The 19,992-nt window shown below is 29.3% G+C and overlaps 3 protein-coding genes across 3 annotated transcripts; all 3 read right to left on the bottom strand.

The window, feature by feature from the left end:
• Positions 1–1,288: 1,288 nt before the first annotated feature.
• On the bottom strand, positions 1,289–3,067 carry LOC147808706 (uncharacterized). Its single transcript, XM_087162701.1, has 2 exons — positions 2,739–3,067; positions 1,289–1,483 (listed from the first exon to the last, which is right to left on the bottom strand). The coding sequence occupies exons 1-2, from the start codon at positions 3,021–3,023 to the stop codon at positions 1,289–1,291; spliced, it is 480 nt and encodes a 159-aa protein (XP_087018827.1). The 5' UTR covers positions 3,024–3,067.
• Positions 3,068–3,341: 274 nt separating this feature from the next.
• Positions 3,342–10,890, bottom strand: LOC107437229 (leucine-rich repeat transmembrane protein FLRT3-like). The gene is made up of 4 exons (XM_087162700.1): positions 10,411–10,890; positions 7,586–8,027; positions 5,026–5,279; positions 3,342–3,425 (listed from the first exon to the last, which is right to left on the bottom strand). The coding sequence occupies exons 1-4, from the start codon at positions 10,888–10,890 to the stop codon at positions 3,342–3,344; spliced, it is 1,260 nt and encodes a 419-aa protein (XP_087018826.1).
• Positions 10,891–17,306: 6,416 nt separating this feature from the next.
• On the bottom strand, positions 17,307–19,925 carry LOC122269799 (protein toll-like). The gene is made up of 2 exons (XM_087165225.1): positions 19,746–19,925; positions 17,307–17,744 (listed from the first exon to the last, which is right to left on the bottom strand). The coding sequence occupies exons 1-2, from the start codon at positions 19,790–19,792 to the stop codon at positions 17,450–17,452; spliced, it is 342 nt and encodes a 113-aa protein (XP_087021351.1). The 5' UTR covers positions 19,793–19,925; the 3' UTR covers positions 17,307–17,449.
• Between the last annotated feature and the right edge of the window lie 67 nt (positions 19,926–19,992).

The following is a 19,992-nucleotide window of genomic DNA, read 5'->3' as shown; positions in this document are numbered from 1 at the left end:
AAAAGATAAATCTATGATCAAAACATATACAACTACATTATTTAATGTCATAACATGGAACACAAATGAGGTTGTTTTGTTTTCAAAAGTTACATGATATCTGTAGAAGCTTGACGCCAGTAATAGTAGGTATATAGCAACTTTTCGCCGGCCTGGTGGCCGAGCGGTTAGCGCGCCTGATTGCGAAGCCAATGGCTGCGGGTTCGAATCCCGCTCTGGGCATGCATGTTTCTCTCTCTCTGTGTTGTCTTCTGATGTGTGAATGTATGAATGTGGCCCACCCTATGAACGGTATTTGTGGCAGTGTGGCGTGGGTAATGTTGCTCGCCTCCGTGACGTTGGTTCACAGGTGCCCACTGGGTAACGATAAATAAGCAACACTTCCGGCATCGTCTAAGGCGAAGAACGAAAGCTCAGTGCCTGCCGTTATTAAGAAAAAAATATTAACTTAAGGATAGTCCTATCAGATCACAGTAAAGGAAAACTAGTAAAAATAAGAAAGTGGTAGGAAATATTTGTCTAAAAATTTCTTTTATTTATAAATATGAATAGTTTGTCTTATTTACTTGTTAACCATCACAAATTCGATCTCAAATGTATTCAATTTAATTTAAATTTTTCTGAATTACTTTTAAAATGGAATTTGGGCTTACGTGCACAACTAGTTTAATTTTTTAAAAGTCTGCGAAGACTGCTTATAAAATAAAACTGTGTGGAGTTTTTCTGATGTAGAAGGTGATGACTCAGCTGTCGAAATGGGTGGAGGGGGGAAATTGTAAATATGCTTTTAATTCTTCCTATTTAATTTTCCTAAATAAGCTGATATTGAATATTTACTTCATTTAGTAGTATCTTTCGATACATGTAAATTATCAGGCTGCACACCCAATCACAGTTTGAGATATAAAGCATGCGGTATTTTAGTTTATCAATTAAATTTTGAGACAAAATGATGCCAATACAATTCTGCAATCAGCCGTTTTTGAAAGGTAATTAAATTGTATACAGTAGCCTGTCATTTATATTTTTGATAGGTATCTCTGTTTTTGTGTTATTAACGTTAAAATTTTTTTTAGCGTCATCTAAATTGGTTTTCATTAGTTTTTAAACAGAAATAAAATTAGATTTTAATAAATCTAAAAACTGAGAAACGCACAGTTTTTGATTTATGAACTTTTAGTCACTGATGTGAACCCTGTTTTTTGGGTGTCAGGGTTCTGAAGACTTATAAGCAATCTTTATTGTTAAAATAATTATAGAGAAAAAAATTCTTTTTTAAATGACTAGATTAACTCTTTTCAGAATCCCGGAATATGAAAGGATTCGATAAGTAATAGTACTTACCCGCTCCCCCTGCTCCCATTAGGATATAGATCTGTGGTTTAGGGCAAAGCTCGAGTTCACTCAGAGTAATTATTACTCTTCCTCTCATACTTTTTCTGCCTTCTTCAAAGCTGCATCGTACCTCGTTTACATCTAAAATCTGAAAATAGTTCAAATTCTTGACAATTTTATAAGTATTGTTGTATTAAAAAAATGTGTTATTTATTAAAATCGAGAACAGAGTTGTCAGGTCTCAGATAATTGTAGTATGAAAACATCAATTAAGTAAGCTAATTTTATCTGACAGTTAAAAATATTACACTTTAATTATCACAACTTTCACACAATGCGGTGGATAAAATCATTTTTTAAGTCAAATTCCCGAGACCAGTATATTACAAGACACCTGAAAATTAAACAAAATAAATTCTACCTAGTGACAAACTCTTATTTAGCCTTCATTATATGCATTTTTGGTAATTGATTTGGATTTAGTACATGCAACTTTGGTAATTTTTTTTCTTCTTGGAAATGCGACAAAGTCAAATTGATTTTTCTTTTTCTCTTGTTATTAAATACATTTATCTACATGATGGCATACTTATTTATATTTATTTTCTTGAGTAACTATGCTGTTTTGAGATAAGCTAAATAAAAATATACAAAATTTGCAATTTTTGAATGTTTCAATTGTTATACCTATTAAAAGCATCATTAACCCAGTAAAATGCTGAGTCCTAGTGTTGTCCTGAACGGTGAACCTTAATATTCGTTAAAAAAAAATATTAGGGAATTGTTGTTTAACCAAGATTTTCAGGGCAGAAAAACGCTCAAAACTGAATGTTTCACTTATTTTGGCTGCCATAACTAGCCAGCGGTATATTAATAACAAAGCGAAACAAAACTTCGGGGTATAGTTGCTTTCCTTATATGAACCCCTTAAAACATACTTATGTTTTCTTTTAAAGAAATAGCTTTGAACAGTGATTATGATTATTATGCAATCATTTACTGTAACAATACCAATACAAATTACAAGTATAATCGATTATTGTTATCGGCAGAACTTTAGGCATCAGACATTTATTGCTAGAAGTTTTATTAGTTTTTATTCTGAAGTTTTGACATGAACTTATCTCTTAGTACTGAAACTACTGATTTAAATAAATACTTTAAGAAACTTATGAAGTAGTTTTATGAAAAGGAACTATCCTACTTGTAAAGGAATTCATTAAAAAAATGTTATCATATTTGTATAAAATATGAACAGATATGGAAGAATTTTGTGTTCATTCCAGGTTTGTGCGTTCAAGCAATTAACCTTTTATAGCTTATTTTTTAAATTTGTAAGTTTTGGAGCATTTTAATAAAATTGAATTACAAGTTAGGTGGTAACAGTTTGAGTTCGAACTTACCGTAGAATTGTGTGCTATGATCCACTTTCTAAACGGTAGAGTATCACAATCACACCTCCACGGGTTTCGAGATAGAGTGAAGGTCTTGACATTAGACGGCGGATTATTGAAGAATCTTGTAATATTGTTTTCTGCCAGTAAAAGAACCTCTATGTTGTTTGGAAGACTGAAATCCAATCGTGAGATAAAGTTTCTCTCCAAATTTAAGATACGTAGCTTGGACGCTGAAGGAAGGTTGATTTCGACTGGATTAGACAACAAGTTTTCTCGAAGATTTAGTTCCATAGTTAATTCTGGAAATCTAGTTGGTATCTTAGAGAAAATATTAAGATATTCTATCACTCAAAAAAATATTTTACGATAGAAATTTTTATAAAAAATATCTGCACTGCACTGCACAAAAAAAAAAAAAAAAAAAAAAATGGGAGCCCATTATAACTTTTGATTTAATGATCAGATTTTCACGTACTCAACCTTGATGGTTCGAAAATCTATTCTTAAATATGCTAAATTATTAGAGTAGGCAATATATTATGTAACGAATTAAACGTGCATAACGCGTTTTCGAATAAACATGACATTTTTACGAGTGATTCGGATTCTTCACCTTCCAAATGTGGGAGGCTGACCCGATTTGGAAAATGTTGTCCCGATAGTTCGGTGAGAAGTGTGGGTGACAGTTTGGACCTTTTAATATTAATTTCAATTTGATGTTAAAACGGTTTGTTATAAAAAAAGTACTCTTTTTTTACTCATTAATAACTCTTTTGACATTGCAATATCGTAGCTAAGAATGAAGTAGAAATTCTTGTGCATTTGCTTCCCTCAGTAGTTAACTTTAAATTACGAACCCTAAATTATGACAACCAATTAGTGCAAACTATACTTTAAATCACGAATACATACACAAAATTACTAACAAATTTAAATACATGGTATTTATTTTATAGTTAAGCCTGCGGATCATTATAATTGAGTCTTAATTTTGAAAAATCCGATCATTAAATCTAAAACTATTAAAGTTGTTTGCGTTTTTTGTGTGCATTGTAGATTGCGCTTTATAAATTTAAGACATTCCATAAAAGAGTTTGACTTTAGTCTATTAGAACTAAAGCGGCAAACATACAAAACTGGTTTGTAACTTTTATGCAAGCATAACATTTTTTAACACTAGGTTTACGAACGTTTCTTCTATACCTATCTCCACGAACACGCGTCAATTTAACGCATGAAGAAGAAAAATGAAAATATGAGGTATATATTTATGGAAAGTTTTTATTATTCAATAATTTTACTATACACGTCTCTCTAATCAATTGACATCCCTCTGACATCATTGACATTCTGCGTTTGTTCTTTCCATTATTGTTTATCGGCGACAGTTGTTTATCGCTTGTTTCATTTGAGATAACGATATCGGATAACGGATCGAAGTATTGTCTGCAAATTCCTATTTATTGCTGATGTGATGTTTGCATGTCTACTCAAAATTTTGTCTAAATTACGATCGCGTCAAATTGACGCATATCCGTAGAGATAGGTATACCACAAAGAGAATTTCAATATTTCAGCGCTTTTGAAGAAAATAGACTTCAATATATTATTTACCTCGATCAGTGGATAAAAGTCATTACAAGAGATAAAATAAAAATGTTAACGGGTTTTGTAATTTTCCTTATAAAATTCGAAATGCGTCAAAATGACGCGTCCCGTGAACGTAGAGTTAAATGTTTGAACAAAAAAATAAATAAAATAAAATAAAGATTAAATCAAAAAACAACGTAAATAAAGCATAAATAAAGTAACGGAATAAACATACTATAATTTTGATTCTTTATATAAAAACTTTTTATCAGTGCCCTAAACACTGAATGATAATAGAACAGTAAAGTAACAAACTCTTTAGTAACCAACTATTCAAAACTTTCCTCTAAAATTTAACGGAATAAACATACTATAATTTTGATTCTTTATATAAAAACTTTTTATCAGTGCCTAAACACTGAATGATAATAGAACAGTAAAGTAACAAACTCTCTAGTAACCAACTATTCAAAACTTTCCTCTAAAATTTAACGGAATAAACATACTATAATTTTGATTCTTTATATAAAAACTTTTTATCAGTGCCTAAACACTGAATGATAATAGAACAGTAAAGTAACAAACTCTTTAGTAACCAACTATTCAAAACTTTCCTCTAAAATTTTTTTTTGGATTTTGATAAATATTATGATATTCAAAGGGTAATTAATCCGGAGAGGTTATAAAAAGTTATAATAAGTACCCTTGTCAAGCCTTTTGATGCGCAATTCACATTTGCGTATCCCTCGTCTCGGAAAGCAGCGCACGAACAATCACAATACGATGGACAGTCTTCTTTTGGCCAAGATAAATCTTCTTTAGTCAATTGGCTCAGCTGTTTTGATTTGAACCTGATTGGCAAAGAACAAGTAAAGTCCAAAATTGATGTATTTAATGCTTTGTTATCCATCCAATCTCTGATCCACAAAAGGCGACAATCACACACCCAATTATTTCCTGTAAGATAAAAAGAATATAAATAACTTAAATTTACAAAACTGAAAGAGTTTAGCTGATACTGCCGATTTTACTTCTTATAAATTTTGAACTGTTAAAATTTTATTAAGGAATTAATTAAAAATATAAGATACTTCCACTCAGTGATGAAACGTAAGCCTTAAAAAAAATAATAAATCCCTTGATAAAAATTCTTTGGATGATTTTGATGAGAAATTTATACTCATAGTAACATCTCGGTAATCAACGTACAGTGGGTAAAAAAATGATCGGACCACCCTGAATAACTTTTGATCTAATGTTAGGAACTTCACGTTCTAAGGCTCAATCTTAATGATTCGAAGGGGTAATCTCAAATATGTTAATTCATTAGTGTAGAATCAAATATGCTAATTAATTAGTTATGAAATCAGAATGAAAAATGTACTTTTTCAGAATAAATATACCATTCTTTCGATGGATCCAGAACTCTGATCATCGAAATGTGGGGAATAGCCTCAATTTGGGAAATATTCTCCCTATAGTTTGTTCTGGAGAGTTTTTTAAAGTTTGGACCCCTTAATGTTAAATTTACTTTTTTTTTTGTATTTTCCCATACCTCAATTTTTTTTTTAAACGAATTGAAAATGCTTTTAACAGAATTAAAAATTTTGGTTTTCCAATGAAAATTCCTGGCAAATAGAACTATAGTAAATATTTCTTGCTATTTTATTTATTAAATTTAAAAAAAAGTTGATTTGTAAGGTATACAGCCTTTTTCATAATTTTGAAGAAAGTGAATCTAGATGGTAAAATACAAAATTTGAGCGAAATCGGTAGAATATTTCCTGAGATATTGAATTTTAAGAAACTCTAATCTTCTTACCGTAAACCATCTTACCATCTTCCGCTTACCATAATTAATAATTAAAGAATGAAAAATTTTCAATAGCCACTTGAGATAGTTGTTATTACTTTTTATGACTATCACCACTCGATTAACGCAATCCTTGCTATGACTGAGAAGAGAATTTTTTTTTTTGATATTCCGATGCAAACTGTTGGGGATTAAATGTATTTACCAAATGCAAATATTTCTTGAATCTCTAAACCACCTGGAAACGATTCTCTTGGAAAAGTTTATAGTCTATTACTGGACAGTTTTTATAACCTGCACTTGATTTTAATTATAACTTTATTGGCCATGCAATCGCGTAAAGTGGCTTAGCAGTTACACATATTCGAATTGAATGTAAGTCATGACGCGGAAAATTAACTTTGAATTAACCCTTTGCACTTGAGACTGTCAGTCACCAATGTTGCCTGCAAATTATCCATCACTTTAATTGTGAAATTTTTTTCATCTTAATGTTTAGTTACCACTTCATTCAGTGATCTCCGGATATAAGTTTGTAGTCCATTTTTTCCGTTCATTTTTTTAATTGATGAAAGAACTTCGAGCGCAAAGAGTTGAGAAATTTTTTTCGAATTTTCCGATGCTAATCGCATACCTGCTAACTTTTAGGCATTTGGCGTTTTTTGTTATTTTTATATTTAAAGTGGTAGTAAATATATACTATTTTTTCTTTTATAAAATTAATTTTAAAATGATTTTGATTACCACTATTCTTAAAAAAAAGTAAGCATATATAAACACGTATTACTATTACATACCTGCGAACTCTTCCGGATTTACCAAAAAATTTTATTTTCATATTTAAAGTGGTAGTATATATATTCTATTTTTTTTTCTTTCATAAACTTAATTTTTAAATGATTTTGATCAACACTATTCTTACAAAAATTAAGCACATATATTAATATGCATTACTATCATGGTTATCGACTTAAGTTTTCTCAAATACAACGTATTTGTTTGCTTAAAATTGAAGTTTTATTTTTATTTTAATACCACTGGGAAAAATTATAATGGAAGGGATTAAAAGTTGGCAGGTAAGCTATCATGGTTGTCAGCTAAAGCTCTTTCAAATACAACGTATTTTTTGCTTACAATTGAAATGCTAATTCCATTTTACTACCACTGGGAAAAATTATTATGGAAGGGATTAAAAGTTGGCAGGTATGTAATCGAAAGAGATAAAAATAAGCTTACCTGTTGTAATTATTTCTTGAATCTTCAAAGCTCTAGGAAACGATTCTCTTGACAAATCTATCTTTTTTAATCGTTTTAGTTGAAAAAATACTTCTGAATAGATTCAGGAAATACATTTCTCAAAGAGTATCAATCCTTAAAGCAATGGATTTGTATGTTTTGTGCTTGTTTTCTGAAATTCCGATGAAAATTGTTGGAGATTAAATGTACTTACCTGTGGTAAATAATTCTCGAATCTTTAAAACATCAGGAAATGATTCCCTTGACAATGTTTTTAATCTATTAAAAGACACATCAATATTTCGTAGCTGGTCTAGTTGAGAAAATGCTTCTGAATCGATTTGGGAAATATGATTCGTCTTGAGTATCAATTCTTCAAGCGATGGAATCGACGAAAAGCAATTTTTTGTTATTTTACTAAGACGGTTACCATGCAAATAAATAGTCTTCAACGATTGCATCGATTGAAATGTATAATCGCAAGATTCGATTAAGTTGTCACTTAAATCGATATGTTCCAAACGATTGTTTCCAGAAAACCATTTTGTAACATTACTTATATTATTTTCTTTCAGTTTAAGACTAGTCAAATTTTCCAAATTGTAGAAAAGGTCTTCAGGTATTGTTGTCAATAGGTTATAGCTTAAATCGATATTCTGTAAAAAAAAGAGAAAGTCATTAGTTTGGAATACATTGACCAAAGTAATTACAACATGAGCCAGAAAGAAGAATGCTCTTCTGTTTAAGAAGAATTCTCTTAATGCATGTTAATTAGTTTAGAAGTACAATGGGCAATATTTAATAGTGGAGAGTTTGATAAGTCTTTATTTGAAAGAGTCGTATCCGATTCTGAAGAAGAAAAGTTGGTGCTGATTGTTTTTAGTTGTGTTTAGAAAAAGAACTTTTAGAGTTGTATAAATTAACTTCAATAAAAAATGAATCCCTGATCCTTAATATGGAAGCTATAAAAATGCCTCAGACTACCTGACAATTACAAATATGCTTTCTTACGAAACGATTGTTTAGAATCTGATGAATGATCGCAGTTAGTAGTGTAAATGAATAAGATATATGGTTAAGCATAGGATAGAATGAGAAGGATGCCAAAATTTGTTCGACGGGTGATTGGAAAGTCAATTAATAATACTTGAAAACCAGATTCTAGTAATATTTCAGAGTGACAGGAGAGAGGAGACGAACAAAAGTTGCCAAAATTTAAATTCAGAAAGAAAAAGGAGTTTCATCGGAACAAAAAGAATGATCACGAGTAGACAAGAGGAAATTTTTAGATGATGCTTGTTCCGTTTACCAGAATTCATCTAACCGAAATGGAAAAAGTCTGTGGAAAGGAAAGGTGCTTCTTAATGTATTGCCTTAAAAGCAGTTCTAAGGTATATCAATGTACTAAGAGAAAAATAAATATGCATAGATATTCTGCCAAAGATAAAGTGGAGTTTATAGATGGCTTAGTACTGAAGGTTCCTGCAGGGGATTAAGAATCACTCTGTGATACTGCATTCTTGTAGGTCAGTGTTTCCCAAACTTATGACTTTTGTGTATCTTTTCTAAATTTTTCGCAACTCTGTGCACCAATAATAAGAAAATGAATGTATTTTTTACTACAAAAAAATTCCACAAAAATTAAAAATCACAATTGTCTGTTGACACCACTAATTATTAACTGTTAACTCTGCAAAAAATAGCCAATAGAACAATACGTAATCGTAAATTTTCATGACTAGCTTTGTTTTTGAATACAATTTTTTGAAATTTTCGTTTGTTGCAAGATATTTCGCATAAGAACGCGTACCCCAGCTAAACTGTTCCCGTACCCCTGGCGGTACGCGTGCCACACTTTGGGAAACACTGTTGTAGTTTGAAGATATGCTGTTTAACCCAGAAAAAAGAAATAAATATGGCAAATGGTACTAAGGAAGATATAGGCAATCGAAAGAATTATGAAACTAGCAAAAACATACCGAAAACAACTCTTGCAGTTGGGAAAAATGCTCTTGTGATGGAAAGTGGCTACGGAAACTGCGAAAAAGGAAATTAGGTTAGAGACGTTAGCGAGGTTGCATTTATAAAAAGCATAAGCCAATCAGCACGAACTGAGTGCGGATAAGATGAAATGGTAATATTATTTTACCCGATTATATTGTAGCGTAGATTTAAGTCAATATATATTTAAATATTTAAAAGAAAGCCTCCAGATCTGAAAAAACAACAAGAAAAATTCAGTATATGAAAATTATTTCAGTCACTGCCTCTATGTTTCAGTTATTAAATAATACAAAAATGCAATTTAGTTATGAAGTTGTCATGTTTGTAAAAAGTTGAGTTAAGAATTATCTATATCTAGTAACTTTGACTTTATAAGATTTTGACTATTAAACACTTTGACTTTCTAAGTAAAATTTGTTAATTTGTAACGAAAGCTTTAAATGGAAAAGAGTTTTCCTCAAATTTAATTTTTAGTATTAAACAACATTTATTAAAAATGATATCGGCATTATATATGGAAACGCACAAATTGTTTTATTTCATATTCCCATTACATCGTGTTGTCCAGACCATCATTTTAGGGTATTATCAGCACTTATTAAATTTTGTTTATATCACAAAATAGTGTTGGTTGAAAAAACCCTCATCATATAAAGCTTGCAGAAAAAAAAGTATTACCAAGGATTACTTTAAAAGTATTGTTAAGGATTACTTTAAATACTTGAGCATTTTTCAACGATTTTTTTCCACATTTTTTCATTTCTGGAAAAGAATTATTTAGGTTAAATTAATACAGTATCGTGACTAACAGCCCAAAGAAGGAAACGAGAAGAGCATTGTTCACTGACTGATTTTATTTCCCAAACTCTGATACTTATTTATCTGAAGCTAGACGAGCTTCACGCTTTCACTTGGAATAAAGCCTCAACACTTTACAAGGATAGCTCAGTGTTTTACCCGTTGAGCCATTGATGCTTTCACTATTCTCAATATATATTAAAGAAGATAAAAATAGAAATAGATTATAAAAATTACCATCAAACTAGGATTCTGAAATAAGCCGTCAACTGTTATCAGATCGTTCTTGTCCAATTTAACCAATCGTAAACTCAGGCAAGGATCAAATGTTTTATTATCTAAGATCTTCAACTTATTATTTGTTAAAATAATTGATTGAAGTTTAATATCACCAATAAAAACACTGCCTAATAGTGAACTTATTCTGTTTTTAGTCAATGAGAGGTTTATAAGTTCAGGCATATATTGAAGTTCTGTTGTAATCTCAGTTAATCTACCTTTCACAATCTCAAGTGTTTTTAAATTCTTGATACTACTAATGGCACTTGGAATTCCATGAAATCTTGTTTCAGAAAGAAGTAGCTTAGTCAGTGATCTAGTATGATCGAAGGCGTTGTCGTCTATTCTTTGAAGGGGGCATCTCACTCTTATTTCAGGTATCTTGATATCAAAAAATGTACTTCGAAATAAACGTAGCCTTTGATATTTTTTTGACATTTTGCAATAGAGACGCAGTTGAGCAAATGGTTTTGATTTCAAATTACGAACTAAGAAAGTTCTAATTGCATTAAAGTTAACCACACTTTCGCAAATCACTCTGGGATTTTTTCTCACATATCGCACCCTGCATGCATCCTTTTCCGTGTCAACTAACAAGAAAATGCTAAGCATCACAATTGAAACCACTAAAGTAACATTCATTTTAGAAATTATAGCAAAGAGTGAAAGTTAGTATTTGGAAGAAAGCAAGCATGCAGATAAGTCTCGCATTCTGTTATCAGAACGCTTGATATTTCTGAATAAAAAGTGACTCGTTGTGAATAATAAAAAAAAGAACAATCATCTTGCACCATATCAATCGAACTATAATGAAGTTTTTAAAACTCTTTGAAATTTTTTCTTATTCTGATCAAATTATTTTCAGAAAAGGAGATTATCTTCAACGTATAAGAAATCTGTTAAAAGGAAGCTATTTGTGATAAAGATAACGCTTTAAGAATATCAATTTGAAAACAAAGATTGATACCAACGATCACTTTTGCGATCTGCATACCTATTCTAATTTTTAAGAAAAAATACAAAGTACTATTGAAATAGCTATGTATGTTAGCAATTTTTTAATGAAGAATAAAGCATTTCATGTTAATATAAGGTTTGAAATATTGGTCAGCATTTTTTAATTACGTTACATATATATTTCAATAATCTAGTTCTAGTTAATTTATTCTTTTTAGGCAGAGAGTTGAAGACCTATTTAAAAATACTCTAAGTAATAAATAATTATCATAATAATAATAAAAAGTAGTAGGTTTAAAATATTTGTTTCAAGTAAAGAATGAGGATTGATTTTCGTTTTTGCAATACTTTTTTTAAAAAATATCTCAGATTACACTCAAAATAACGTAATTGCCTTCTTGCTAAACGATTGCTTTGAATTTGATGAATGGTTGCAGTTAGTAGTGTAAATGAATGTTACACATGATTAAGCAATGAACCCAGAAAGTGTAACGGTTATAAAATGAAATAAAATCGATCAACTAAATTTGAGTACAAACAAGCTGTTACAGTTAACCAAACTTTAAATTTTTTTACAAAAATTACAACAAATAAAATAGAACACAATAAGTAAAAATAACAAGTAAAAAAATAAAATAAAATAGAATAAAAACAGAATAAAACATAATCTATAAAGCGAGTAGCGAATTCAAATGTACTTACATGAACGGTAAATTTTTCAAGAACGATTTAAAATATTTTCGTAACAAGATTGCCAGATTGCAAAATATGAAAACATAAGCGGATAGTGAGCGTAACTAAAGGAGTTTTGTTTTGAAGTGCCGTTCTTACTGCATTGCTGAAGTGCGTTTGATTTGTTAGTTACCAAGGATAGGCCCGAAAATGGATGTGTGCAGGGTAATATTGTACTGGATGATTTAGAGAAGTTGACGATAAATAGTTTTAGAAAATAAATATTTATTGAAGAAAAAAATATAAAATGGAAAAGAGAAATATGAATTGTCTGTTTTGCACGTAATTTTAGCCATGGATTTGCACATGGAAAAATTTTATAAATTAACAGAGAAATTTTATTAGTAGATAATTTTAGCCACGGATTTGCCCGAAATGAATTTGCACGTGGAAAAATTGCATAAATTAATAAAGTAGTTTTTAATAAATAATTTTAGCAACAGATTTGCCCGAAATGAATTTGCACATGGAAAAATTATATTAATTAACAAAGGAATTTTTTTAGTAAAGGAATTTTATAGTAAATAATTCTGACCGCGGGTTTGCCCGAAAAGGATTTGCACATGGAAAAATTATACAAATTAACAAAGAAATTATTTAGTAAATAATTTTGGCCACGGATTTAATCGAAATGAATTTGCATATGGGAAAATTATATAAATTAACAAATAAAATTTTTAGTAAATATATCTACAAAAATATACGATTAATTCAATGATTTTATATAGAATTTTATTACTTTATTTGGGTATCCATTGTTTTTTTATCAAATTTTGAAAGAGCTTATAGGTTTGTTTTTTGGATAAATAAATATTACTTCCATATTCTTTAAATTCTATTCATTTCATTAAAAGCGGTATTTAAATAGATGCTCCTAGAAACATTAGAATTCCAAGTTATTAGTTTATTTATATTAAAATTAAAATCATTTCTTTTATCGTATAAATCAACAAAGCAGATATTTTCTTCTTTTTTAATACCCAAATCCAAAAAATTGAAATTAATATAACAATCATGATTACGAAGCAAGATTAATTCCTCGGGGTAAATATCATTTAATAAAATAGTGTAATCTTGAAAATTAAGTCATGAATATATCTAAATACAAATTTAATACTAAGAGTATAATTTTTTTCATAATAATGCAAAAATAAGTTAGCTAGGAGAGATGAATAATTAGATCCTTGTGGTAGCAATGCAGTAAGAACGGCACTTTAAAACAAAATTCCTCTAGTTACGCTCAATTTGTGCTTACGTTTTCATATTTTGAAATCTGGCTATCTTAATACGAAAATATTTAAAAAAAATTATTTTAAATCATTCTTGAAAAATTTCCCGTATATGTAAGTACATTTGAATTCGCTTCTCGCTTTGTAGATAATGTTTTATTCTCTTTTTTTATTTTTATTTCATTTTATTTTCTGTTTTTACGTGTTATTTTTACTTATTGTGTTCTATTTTATTTGTTGTAATTTTTGCAGAAAGTTTTATGAGTGCTCCTCACACTATTGTGCTGATATATTTTGCTTTGTCTATATTGATACAATATCAGAAAGCACTCTTTTTTGTGGATATAATCGTGTGGGCTGATGAAAATATTATACCTTTTATTTTCTGGATTTTTTAAAAAAAATTTTATACTTTTTTTCCAGTTGTTTGTTATTTTTTTATTATTATTTTTCTTTTCTCCCCTTTTTTCATATGTCTGTAATTTACCTTTGTTTTATCTTTATTTTGAACTTATCTTAAGAGTTCTGTTTACTTGCAGCTTATGCGCAATAAATGAAACTTATAGTTTTTCTTAATTTTATTCGTGTCCTTTTGTATTTATTTTGCTCTGCATATATATATGGGCCATTCTCACAAAAACTGTCATTTTCATGTCCCCAGTATATTTTATGTTTGTTTTACAGCTTACGAAAAAAAAAATTCAGGGAAAGTGTCCTTCGGAATGCAAGCTAACAAAAGAATAGAAATAAAATTATCAATTTTTATTTTTTATTTATTTTAGGTGATTAAAATATACCAATATGTCATTCCCTCACTTGTTCCCACTGGTGATTTAAAAAAAGAAAAAAATTGTTTCTGAAATAAAATTTTTTTTTTTACAAATTCGTGTTTTTTATTTCAGAATACTGAAATATAGAATTTAGAAAATCAATTTTATATTTAATTTCTGATAAAAATATTAACACAGCACTACTTTAAACTTTGTCTCCAGTGTTTCGCGTCATTTCCTCACAACAAAGTTCTTATCACCTGCAATCTTCTTAGAATAAAAATATTTTAATAAAAACTTCAGAAGTTAACAACTGGCAACATAGAACAAAATTGCAGTATGTTTCCATCTTCCACTTAAAGAAGCTTTGCTGTGGAATAAATTTGAATGAATCAAACCAGGTAAAATTTTTTACATTTGTCATTCCCTCATGTCATTTTTTAGAGTAAAATAAAATACAACTTCATCGAGAAAATGGATAATTATATGTTGCTTTTTTGTATGAATATAATTGTATGTGATTGACTTCAGAAATTAATTAGGCCTAACTGTTATTTTTAAATTTTATTGAATTCGTCATTCCCTCACTAGTGTATAAAGTGAGGGAATGACGCTGAAGTTAGGGAATGATTCAAGATGAGTATATTATCAAATATTTTTTTGTTCAATCGTGCCAGTCAATTTTATTTCCCAAACCTGTAAAAACTATTAAATATATAAGACTAAATTATAATAAATATTAGATATACTTAGTATGTTATCATTTTCAAACTTTAGGTAGATGTAACTTAGATAAAAACATGTATTAAAATAAAATATCATTCCCTTACTATTAGTGTCATTCCCTCACTTTTCAAATAGTGAAAATAATTAATTTACTTATTAATTCATTCGAAAAATAAATTAAAAAATTAATAAATTAATTTATTAAATTAATTAATTTATTTATTAAATTAATTAATTTATTTATTAAATTAATTAATTAATTATTAATAATTATAAATTAATTAATTATAAATTAATTATTTAAAAAATTAATTAATTTAAATATTAAGTATAATTTACAGGATATATACTTTCTTTATAATGCCATTACATATTTCTATTAATATAAAAAGTTTCAGCGCTTTTTATTCATTTTACTTTTTTGGGATTTTATGAACTGAAAAATGACAGTTTTCGTGAGAATGACTCATATATATATATATATATATATATATATATATATATATATATATATATATATATATATATATATATATATATATATATATATATATATATATATATATATATATATATATATATATATAGACGTAGACGTGTAAATTTGAACCTAAGTCACGAAATGTTGTTTTAAAAAGAAGTAGTTTAGTGAGTGATGTAGTATGGTTGAAGGCGTTGTCTTCTATACTTCGAAGAGGGCATCGCATATTTATTTCAGACATATTCCTGAGTTTAGAAAGTACATTGTTTATTAAACCTAGATTTTTGCAAATTTTTGACCTTTCGCAATTTCGGCATTTTTTTGTCACTTGGCACTCGAGAAGCACTCGGAAAATTAGCCTTGCTTTCGAATGGTCAGCAAATGTGCTTCTAAAATCACAGTCTCGAAAACCTTTGCAACTCACTCTAAGGTTTTTTTCCCCAAATTGCACTGTGCATGTGTCACTTTTCGTGTCAACTACCAAAAAAAAGCTAAACGTCACAAATAAAATCAATCAAGTTATATTCATTTTAGAAATGATAGCAAAGAGCGAAAGTTAGTGTTTGGGAGAAAACAGGCACGCAGACAAGAATAATTAATTATTCTGTAAGAAGAATGACTATTAAATCATCGCACACCAAATCAATCCTATTCAATCGTAATACTCTATAAAATGAAAGTTTTTTTAGTTACTTTTTTTCTTGTTCTGATAACATGTGTTTGAGAAATGAGATAATCTTTAACGCATAAAATTTCTGTTAGAATGAAGGTTCTTGTAACATAAAGCTATTGTGATATGCTCTAAGAATATCAGTTTAAAAAAAAAGGTTGATACCAACAATCACTTTGAGATATATTCTCATATTCCGGGAAAAATTCGAAAAAGTATTAAAATAGCAATTTCATAATGATGTTTGCAATATTTCAGATGAATTTATGGTTTTTAATCATTGGTTAATATTTTTTTTATTCTACATCAAATGGGGTTGTTTTTAATCTAAAACATCACTTTTATCAAACAATTTATGCCTTTAAGCATGATTGAACAATAAAACCACATGATATAATCCTCACTAATTATTATTTTCGATTGTTTTTATGATCAGAAGTAGTATAAGTTTTGCTTTATTTCTGTCGCATTGGAGAGGGAAGAAAGGCTATCAGCGATATTCGGGAAACATTCCTGAAAAGTATCAGAAGATTTCATTTTTGAACTTCTGTAGCGAGGATGGTTACCCCGTTTTGGTAGCTCGATGACCTGTACGTGAAGTCGAGCATTTAACGGTAAGAGCAGTTCAAAGAAGACCGACACTGTGCACCCTCGGACCCTTCGCAGTCTGATAAAAGGGGCCACTCACTCACCCACTGACCACATTCAGTGATGCTTCACTTCTGCGATTTACTGGAAATCGTGTTTTACGATCAGTCTACCGTGAGACTATTAATTACCGAAAATTAAAACAAAACAAACTAAGTGTTATTAAACGCTGTATTAAATTTCTTTTTTATAATTTCAGGGAAAATAAATTTGTTGCATTTTATTTGAATAAACTTTGTATACTTTGGTTGACCCGACAACTAATTGCAATTAAAAGAAATAACACATGAACAAATGTTTAAAGTGGTGAAGCAATATTAGAAATTACTTTCTCGCTGATTGTTTAATAATAAAAAATAATAATAATAATAGCTATAAAAGATATTAATCGACCTTTAATGGTAGTCAAATTATCTATAAAAATCAGATAAGAAAGATGAGGGAAGTGTGTGGAGTTTTTACAAATTCGCAATATTCCTTTCATATATTAATGAAAATATAAATGAATACCGTTTTTTTAAAAGTAGAATGAAATAAATAATTATTATGAATAAAGTCAATGAAAAAATTTAAACTACAACTATATTTAAATTCATAACTGTGTCGGGAAAGCCACATACAAAAACTCAGATGTATTTAATGTCACTTTATTTTTACCGACACTATGTTTTCTTAAAACGAAATAAGCAAAATTATATTTTTACAGATTCTTGGACATTTATTTTGGTAGTAGGAAATCGAAATTAAAATATATGTACACTTTATTTCTAGATATAATATGTACTCAGAACTCTTGTATTAAAAGAACATCATCAGAGCTATCTTCTTGCATTTCGTAATCAATAATAGTATCAGGAGATTTTTCAGACATTTCGTATCGCAGCATATCCCAGAATAACTTATCTCCAAACTCCAGCCATATCGTCGATTCCATGACTGTCTTCAGACTCTGATCCATCTCTTTCAGGGGTGGAAGGGGTCCAAACTTCACAGGGATGATCCGATGCAATTTCTCCTCCAATGAATTCGCAAATGCCATTCTGAATATCCCCATGCAATACTCGTTTTCCAAGTAGTTCCTGTTTTCAGGTAGTGTACAGATAATTTACATGATATAGTCGTTTATGAACAAATAAAATCTAGATTTCATTGGTTTTAATCAGCATAAAATTTATAAAAGTTATAAAGGTATTTAACAGTGAATAAGTTACGAAGTCATGGCTCTTTTTCGGGATAAGAAAGCATTGTCCTACATAAATTTATGAGTTTTATTTAAAATATCTAAGAACCATAGTTTCATCCCTTCTCGAATTGAAAGAAGTTTCTGACAAAAATAAGATATGACTAGTTGTAATTAAAATATAAATTGTTATAACTAAAATATAAATAGTTATACTAAAAAAGACAATATTCTTTTCATTTCAACAAAAATAAAAATGTCAACCATGTAATACTGCCTGATTCTCAACCTATTAACACTCAGCCTCAATAAGAGGCTTTCATACTAAAAACATCTGGGCGAAATAGTTGATAGAATTATTTCTTTTAAGTACTTTACATTGAAGCGTCCTAGCGTCTTCATATAATGACGGTTCCCTTTTTCGCAAAAATAAAACGTAGTAACGCTACTACTTCATTATCAGAAATAATTTTGCTGAAATAGGAGAGCTATATCACAGTATTAGGTCCTACCAGAACGTTTTGTCCGCCAAAGTACACGTCTCCTTTTACAGTTATGGTAAGGTTCTTTTATAAAAGAAATTGTTGGGCATTTACCTTTGTGTATGAATCAAATATACCGCTTAGTTCTGTGTAGATGCGTTACAAGTTTGAATCTGTTAATATTTGCACTTAATAACCTGCACTTATGAATTTGAAAAATATCACACCAATTTCATTTAAAAAATAACCTTTTGCCTCACTCTAAAAGAAGGAGTTAAAATTCTGAATTAAAAAACGGAACACTAGGAATAACTTTTGATCCAATGATTGGATCTTCACGTTCTAGTACTCAATCTTAATGGTTCGAGAGGGTGACATCAAATTTTCGTATTAGTAAGTACAGACGGTATTTTAAGTTACGAAATCAGAAACAAAAACGTTCTTTCTCTGAATGAACATACCTTCTTTTTGACTAATTCGGATTTCAGACACCCAAAATAGTAGATGCAATCAGGAAAATATGATTCCATTAGTTAGGTCAAGAGTTCAAAGGAGTGTTTACTAAGCTTCTTGAAATACTGACGAAATAAATTAATTCTTAGGTCAGGCATATCAGTATTCCTTTGAAACCTCTTGGACTTGGTAATTCACTTCAGAATAATGTTTTTGTTGCTGAGAAAGATTTTTCAGTTGGCAGTCTGTGACATTTTATCAGGCGGCCTACGCTTATGTCATTCTTGCTCTTAACATGAATGTGTATAATAATATTTTCAATTTTAGTTGTAGGTATTCTTGATTGAGAAGATTCTGTAATCTAATTAATGTAGCATTTGCTTGATCTTAAATGTATATATTAGATGTACCGTTTAGAGCTCAGTCAGATTCTTGTGTTACGATTTTCAATGTGTATGCACATGCTCTTTAGAGGCATATATTCTATGTATCTTTAAACTAGAACATTTCCATTGTATTAAAAGGTAAATATCATACCACTTTCATTTATAAAAGAATCTTTTACATAACTGAGAAAAAGACGCGTACTTTCACTGACAGAATTTTCCGATGGACCGAATATTATACTCCCTCCGTCTCAAATTAGTTGCTCCGTTTAGGTTGCAAATTTTGTCTTAAATTAATAGATATTTTTCAAACAGGCGGTGTGTGTCATTAATAACTTCCGAAGCAGTTAAGTAGATCGATACCAGTAAAATTATACTACTAATAAATTTGCAGTTCATGATATTTACATTCAATTAAATATAATTAAGGAAATAAATCCGAAAGAAACTGGTACACTTAGTGAGTCAAATGACTGCTTACTATTCACCACTTGTTTCATTATATAGCTTATCTCGATATTTTCTGCATAAAATTGGGCTAAAAATAGCCAAGGCAATAAAATAGATCGCTACACTTACTTAGTGAGCAAAACGACTGTACGTTTGCAATCCACCATTCGTCTCATCAGATTGTTTATTTCGAAATTTCCAGTTTTAATATCTCTCTGGGGTACAAATAATTTATAGAATGGATGCTTCAGTTCCAGCACTAAAGGAAAATACAAATGAAACAATGATAAAGTTTTACAAATTACGGTTACTTTCTGGCTCAGAAATTATATTTCATACTCTTAGGCTAGCTTTAAAGCAAAAGCAAAAAAATATA

Source organism: Parasteatoda tepidariorum, chromosome 5 (genome assembly GCF_982258835.1).
Source record: "Parasteatoda tepidariorum strain Cologne lab strain chromosome 5, Ptep-v5.0, whole genome shotgun sequence".
NCBI classification, from domain to species: Eukaryota; Metazoa; Arthropoda; class Arachnida; order Araneae; family Theridiidae; genus Parasteatoda; species Parasteatoda tepidariorum.
Note: the sequence above shows the minus strand (reverse complement) of the source record. Positions and strands in the feature narration are given on the sequence as shown.